The 7218-nt window shown below is 42.4% G+C and overlaps 2 protein-coding genes and 1 long non-coding RNA gene across 4 annotated transcripts; 1 reads left to right on the top strand and 2 right to left on the bottom strand.

The window, feature by feature from the left end:
- On the bottom strand, positions 1-1156 carry LOC111592317. Its single transcript, XR_002750933.2, has 3 exons — positions 1099-1156; positions 559-1017; positions 1-466 (listed from the first exon to the last, which is right to left on the bottom strand). It is a non-coding gene; the product is annotated as an uncharacterized LOC111592317 (long non-coding RNA).
- Positions 1157-3442: 2286 nt separating this feature from the next.
- LOC111592302 (E3 ubiquitin-protein ligase rnf8-A-like) lies at positions 3443-4457 on the bottom strand. Its single transcript, XM_023304409.2, has one exon. The coding sequence runs from the start codon at positions 4305-4307 to the stop codon at positions 3513-3515; it is 795 nt and encodes a 264-aa protein (XP_023160177.2). The 5' UTR covers positions 4308-4457; the 3' UTR covers positions 3443-3512.
- A 1333-nt stretch (positions 4458-5790) lies between these two features.
- On the top strand, positions 5791-6804 carry LOC111592313 (E3 ubiquitin-protein ligase RFWD3-like). Of its 2 annotated transcripts, none has more exons than XM_023304422.2 (2): positions 5791-5876; positions 5989-6804. In XM_023304422.2, the coding sequence occupies exon 2, from the start codon at positions 6018-6020 to the stop codon at positions 6687-6689; it is 672 nt and encodes a 223-aa protein (XP_023160190.2). In that variant the 5' UTR covers positions 5791-5876; positions 5989-6017; the 3' UTR covers positions 6690-6804. The 2 variants fall into 2 exon arrangements, with proteins under 2 accessions (XP_023160190.2, XP_023160192.2); XM_023304424.2 differs by having other exon boundaries at positions 5791-5871.
- Positions 6805-7218: the final 414 nt, after the last annotated feature.

Here is a 7218-nt window from a genome sequence, read left to right on the forward strand (position 1 = left end):
TCTCGCGACATCAGCTTTTATTAAAGACTTTTCTGTTCATTTTGAGAATTTCTCTTCGCCTTCCACTGCTCATATGGCTGTATGGAATTTCCATATATTTGATTGAATTTACTTTTCAATTTCCTACTTTACTTCTTCAAGTACTATTTTTTCCAAATTTCTTCCTTTTTCGTCAATTCTCTGTTTTGCGAATTTCACTTTAAATTTCCTTATTCAACTGTTTTCGGGAATTCCGTTTCGAATTTCCCACTTTGTACACTATTACAACAAATGCTTTCAGTTCATATTGCAGCAGCTAATCATTTTTCTTAAAGAGTATTTCCAGTTGTCTACATCTATTTAGTTTTTGCTCTCAGTTTCAGTTGTGCCCAAGTGTCTAGCAACGGGGTGTCCCGCAACTGTCCAGTTGGCAGTTGCAGCTCCAGTTGGGCATCTCGTGTTGCGCCCTCAGCGCCCATTGCGACAACTGCAATATTATTGTTAATATCATCGTAAATTCGAAATTCTTATGCTTATTGAATTTTCATGTTTGCCAGCGACCGGGCAGGCGACACGTACCTCATCCAGTGCTGTTTGCTCTCTGTTGCATTGTTGTTGTTTGCCTAGTTGCTGTTGCTGTTGCTGTTTGTGTGTCATAATACATGCAAACGATTTTAGTTATGATAAGAGACGAGTGTCAATAAATGCTGCTGGTCCAGAGCCAAGCAAAGCCGAGCCAAGGCCGATGCCAAATTAACTGAAATTGCAATTTTATCAAATTTCCACAATTTCCGTTTTAGTTTGTTGTTATTATAATTGCTTTGCTTGTTTGTCTATTGCCATATAATAGCAATTAAATGTTTACTCAGCAGCCACATAAATTGCCTTTTTATTGTTTGCAATGTGCAAATTTTATAATATTCCCATAGCAGCTGCCATTTATCAGATTGAAATTGCTTTCTTGGCCATAGAAAGCCAAGATATCAATTCAATTCCTTTGTCGTTTATGACTTGTGGAGCGGCTTCTCTTTCATTATTCTGAGGAAGATGCAATATCAAATCATTAAAATTTCCATCCATGAGTTACACAAATATTTGCATTTGATATACAGCGCATACCTGCAGAGCTTTATCTTTGGCAATCAGAGTATCGCCTTACAATGAACAACCGCATTTTGAGCATGCGAGAAAAAAGTGACAACATCCCCAAGGCCTGGGACGCTGCAAATAACTCAATCCTTAACAGAACTGACAGAAACCTTATAAATACAAGAATATGTTGGCAGCGTTTGCAGTTCGCAGATTGTTGTTGGCTGCTAGCTGTTTGTTGTTTGCTGTTTGCTCTCTGCGATCATCCGATCACCCGATGCCGATCCCGATCCCGATCCCGATCCCGATCCCGATCCCGATCCCAAATAAACGTGTGGTTAACATCACATACATGGGAATGCAGCTCTGTGGGCATGGCCATAATCATATGAACGCTCAGAGAACAAGTTTCACTTAGTTAGAAGCCACTGCCTATCGTCACTGCTTGTTTGTCCACATATACATACGCGTATTGGGAGCTATTGGAAAATAACAGATTTAATTTGTCTAACAAACTGCTACCCACAAACACAATCACACACACGACGCCTCGCCATGTCAGCGGACAGACAGCCGTCATATTGAGATCTCATCAAAAGACCGCACAACAAGTTGCGCTCCATGCCCAAAGCCCCAGTGATAAAACGAATCAAAAAAAAACCTAAGAGAACCCATTGAAATATTTTGACAGCGGCGTGGCAGGCGTTGAAGTTCAAGAGAAATGTCTCAAGTGCATTCGAAGTATTTCGTAGTCTGACCGCCAGCTGACAGCTGCGATCTCTGTATCTCAAAACGGGCAAATCAAAAAAGGTGAAGGGGCTCAGAGCACACAGGCGTACAAGACTGAGCATAGCCATATTTTGATCACAGTGGCTTATCACATTGATAATGACAATCGATGATTCCAATGAAGGCTGGGCCCAGCTGGAACTCGGCTCGATTTGTTACACATGGCTTTTGATATGTTTTTTTTTTTTTATTATTTTCTTAACATATATTTCCAAAGGTCTGTTACAGTTTTCTTAGTGGGCCCTGAGGCCGAAATGTAAAATTCATTTGGCTGAAACCACTTTAAAAACGTATCTTAAAACGTGACGCGCTTTCATATTTTGTGAAGTGTTTGTTTTAGATTTTGTCGGTCGCCCGAAGTACAAATTGAAGATACGCACACAATGGGGTATACACACACACACATACACATACATATATACAAAGTCTAGCAATATTTGTAGCGAATGAGAAAATTCAGTGCGAGTCTTAATGAAATTAACATAAGTTTGTTGTTGCACTCAGCTGAGCTTCAAGAGGTCCACATACTTACAGCCAAGTCTACAGTCCAATTGGGCTAACGTACTATATGCTGCGCGTATAGACGCTAATACAGGAATCAGATGCGGAGCTGGGCACTTTCAATTTGTTATTATAACAAATTAATTTTGACGGCCTAGCTGATTGCAAAAAACTGTCCAATTGGCATTAAAGCCTACGCCAAACAGCATGCTCCAATCGGAATGGCCGTCTGGCAGACTCAGCTTCTATTGTCAGGTCGGCTTCGTCTGCGTCTGCGTCTGTGTCCGCGTCTGCGTCTGCGTCCGCGTATGTCTCCCGTTGCCCAGTTGACAGCTCTCCAAATGCGAAAACAGATCAAAGCAAATTATGTGCAACGCCTCTTGGCTGCTTCTCCGCCTGGCTGCTTAGCACTGGGCAGCTCTTAGAGCTCTCAACCATTGGCAATAAACCAAAGCGCTTGGCATCCAGATACAAATACCACATCGTATTCGTATTCGCAGTTAAACAAACTCAAAGCGTACGATGGCCAATGGATTTTCATTTGCGAGCCGGCAAGTATTTCATAAATCAACAAACTGCGACGTGAACACGTGGTTCTGAACGGTTCGCCGCGGCGAGGAGGGCCGAGCATAAGATGCGACTCTGTGGAACTGTATGATGGCTCGATTAAATGGATTTCAATGTGCAGAACTTGTCTCTAGAGTCTCTCGTATTTCCATTTCATCAACAGCCATCAGCAGCAGCAGCCGCAGCCGCAGCCGCAGCCGTAGCCGTAGCAGCAGCAGCAGCAGGAGCTCAGCTCCGAGCAGAGGAGGGCGTCAGAGGCTGAGAGAGAACTCATAACAAATTTGCGCGCTTTTATGCCCACAAATTGCCATGTCTTCAGCCAAGTGACAGCGCAATTATCGAAGGCCTAGCCAGCCGCGCGGAACTTGCGATTCTGATGGCTAATGGAACGGCTGGAGCATGCCACAAGCGCAAACTGCAGTTGACAGTTTGTTAAAGGGCGCTGAATTGATGAATTGTCTATTAGCAGAGAAGAAGCCCATTTAGCATTTTGTCAGCCCATTAAAAGTTCCTGTCATACGTTCAGATATGTATGCCAAATTTAATATTCAAATACTTTAGATAAATGATGAATGCAAAGAAGGGAATTAGTTCTGTGCCGCATGGGTGCCTTCCAGGAATAGATAACGCAGCTCCTTGGCGTCGGCGGGCGCACGGCACAAAGGACACTCAATCGAGCGATTCAGATGCACGCGAATGCACATGTCCCCAAAAACGTGTCCACATGCCAGAGCGACCACGCGATGGCTACCAGACGAGGCCCACGTCTCGAGGCAAATCGAGCAAGTTATGTAATTGGGATCGACTTGAGTGGCGTCCTTTTGTTCAATTTGCGTCTTCAGTTCATCGATTTGCTGCAAATAGGTCTCCTCCTGACGTTTTAGATCCGTCTGAAGCTTAGCCTCCATCTGATCCCGCTGCAGCAGCTTCTGTTCAAATTCCTCAACGAGCACTGTCTGTGCTTTGGTCAAGCTAGCGATTTGCTCTTTTTCGCAGTGGCGATCGGGTTGGAGGAGGGGCTTCTGCACCTCGTCCAGCTGCTGGCACAGTTCCTTCGTTTGCTTCAGCACCTCTTCCAACTTGTTGTTTATAAGATCCAGTTGATTCAACGCAAATTGTGACTTGTCAATTGCCAGCATTTTCGTCAGGACCTCCATGCCCGCCTGTAGGCCTTTTATGCAACTATTGTATGCCTCCTCCAATTTCAACGAGGACGACTTTAGCAAGTCGGCCTCGTACGTGGCATTGGATAGCTTGCATTTGAGCTCATTGCGTTCCTTAATCAGAGCTTCAAGTTCCCTTTGAGCTTTGCCCTCGGTGTCCAGGCCACGTTGCTGTTTGGCTGGAGGACCACCCGAAGCTGCTAAACGTTTTGGTCTCATAGTTCAACTGTTGTCTACGTACTTGAAAGAAATTAAGTTTATATATTATTTGATAAAAAAAAAGCTGACACTCTCCACGTGGTCCAGTCGACGTAAAAAAAGAAGTTTCTCTCAATGTTACCAAACATTGACATCCGTCCAATGTGTACCCAAGATGTGCCAATCGGATTAGACAGCTGGGTATGGTCACACTTTTTCCATACATGCTCTAGCATTCATTTTAATGTCATTCTAACCTGAGACTGGAGCAGGCAGCAGAGATTGTGAACAAATATCTGAAAAATCGGAAAATCTTTTTGAAAAATGCCGACTTACACGAGATCGGAGCTGTTAGCCATAAGGGAAAGCATGTCCAATAAACCGAACTCGTCGCAATTGAATCAGCAAGGCCAAGAGATGCCGGAGCATCTGGCAGGTGAAGAACTGTCTGGGGTGGAGGAAGTATTAAATCCCATTCAGGCTTTGTGGAAGAAAACCAATGAAATACAGCAGCACGTCGAGGACATCTACTCAAAAATTGATCAGAGCCAGTTGCAGGGTGGAGGAAAAGAGGAGCGCGCCTTGAAGGTATTTAGGCATGCCAGGAATACCCTAGCGAACTTCTATCATCAGCTGCAAGAGCAGATATCCTCGATTACAATGATGGGAATGCCCGCTCAGCACTCCCAGAAGCAAATGTTGAACGATGACTCGTGCCTGGAGGTTATAGCTAATCTCAAAAAACAGGCTAAGGATCATTGCCAGCAAGTAAAGCAGCTAAAGAAGCTGTTGAAGGTGCAGATGAAGGTGATGGACAAGCGTTTCGTGGAAATAGATCGGGCTATCGAACAGCTTAAGATCGACTATGAGAATATCGAGTCTTCTACACTGAATGAGGATCTTTAGAGTGGGTCCAGTTCAAAGCCCGCTTATAACGCCCTACATCTGATCTGCTTTAATAAATAAAGTATATAAAACAAGATAAGGCTTCTTTCTTGCTTAGTTTTCTCTATATTCTAGAGCTATCGATAGTATGTTTATTTTCATATCTAGCCGAGTTTTGTCAACTAAACAGAACCGCATCACTGCTCAGATGCTGCGTCAGCTTTTCGACGCCTTAGAGTCTAGCAACATTTGCAGACCCTTGGCAACATTTTATATACAGATATGCATGTATATATACAGCCATATGTATATATACAGAACATTCTTCAAACGAAGGGCAATCGAAGCACAAGTTTCTGTAGCGCCGCTCAATCCTTGGATTGGATTTAAAACATAGGTATGTATATATGGATGTATATGAAAGATTATCATAAATGTATTGAAATTCTGTCACGCTTAAAAGTTGTTAGTGCTGCCACTGCGTTGCGCAACAACCAATTATTCGCTGGCGTTGCCACACAGTTTGCAGGCAGTGAGTACTCAAGTATTTCTATATTCCTCAAAAAAGCTGACACAATATCACATCACTAGTTGAGATAATTCCAAAGAGATCGTGCGAAGCGCTCACTCTTCAAAATTCTAGAAAAGTTTATGATATATCAAGAAATCTGTTTAAATTCATTTTAATCAATTAGTTAAAGTAATGTAAATATCTCGGAAATCAAACTATAAAATATAATTTATCAGTTCTACGAAAGATCACATAAAAAGGGTATTCCCAAATAATTCCTATGCATTCTATATATTTCAATTACAGTTTCAAATTAACATCGAACATTTTGAAACATGCATAATCTGAAGAAGGAAACAGATGTAAAGATTCCTTTACAGCCACAGGAGACATCAGTAGAAGAGAAGGATGAAGTGAAGACAGATTCTGAAGCGCAGGAGTCAGATTGCTGCAAGGCATTACGGGAGAAGACGAATACATTAAGTGTTCAAATGAGCGAGCTGTCCATCAAAATTGATGATCTTCAGTTACATAATAAACCCGAACATATTGAAGCAGCACTGTATAACTTTTCTCGCGAGCTGGACAATCAGCTGGCCTCTCTGAAAGCGATTCAAAATTTGCAATCTGAAGAGTTTCAGCAGAAAATATTGGAAAAGGATGAGATGCGTCTTCAGTTGCTAGACAATTTGAAAAAGCAGGAGCAGTCCCATTTGCAGGAAATGGAGCAACTGAAAGTCCAGCTGGAAGCCAAGGACAAACAATGCTTGGAGCTGGAGCAGCAAATCGAGAATTATAAGAACAACAATGATATCAACAGCGCTTGCCCCATTTGCTTTGAGCCGTGGAATTCGTCCACAAATCATCGTCTGGCCTCCCTCCGGTGTGGCCATCTCTTTGGCGATAGCTGCCTTCGGAATTGTCTGCAGCGGCTTGCCGAGTGTCCACAGTGCAGATGTACAGCCAGTTCGCATGATATACGTTATCTCTATGGACGTCCATTGTAAGATGTGGTCTATAAGCCTAAAGATTTATTGAGAAGTTTCTGCGTGTCATATTGAAGTGATTTTGAAATGAAAAACGTTTTTGCATAACAAAAAATAAATATTTAACATGTTTTTATTTTAGATACTTTCGTTTACTTCTTATTTAGTTGGAAAAGCTGCTAGAATGTGCTTTGAGAATTTATATCGATATACATATATATATTTTAATTTCATCTGTGTAATATAGATTCATATGCCAAGCATTTACCACTTTACTACAGTTTGGCGGTAAAATATCTAACATTCTTCACATTATGTTGATGTTTGTCTTGTAGGGAATTATCATGCCAGAGTCTACAATTATGCGCTGCCTGGCAGGAATGCAATACATGCAATGCCAAAGCGAATAGAAGCCGCCACAGCACTTGGCGAACAATGGACACCGGCAAGGCCGGATGCTGTAGCTGTTGCAGTAGCCAGGCCAGTGCCATTTGTAGAAACTGCATTGAATCTGGACATCGAATGCCGAAAATACAATTATGCTTGCTCG

Source organism: Drosophila hydei, unplaced genomic scaffold (genome assembly GCF_003285905.1).
Source record: "Drosophila hydei strain 15085-1641.00,03,60 unplaced genomic scaffold, DhydRS2 tig00000001-arrow-pilon, whole genome shotgun sequence".
In the NCBI taxonomy this organism is placed as follows: Eukaryota; Metazoa; Arthropoda; class Insecta; order Diptera; family Drosophilidae; genus Drosophila; species Drosophila hydei.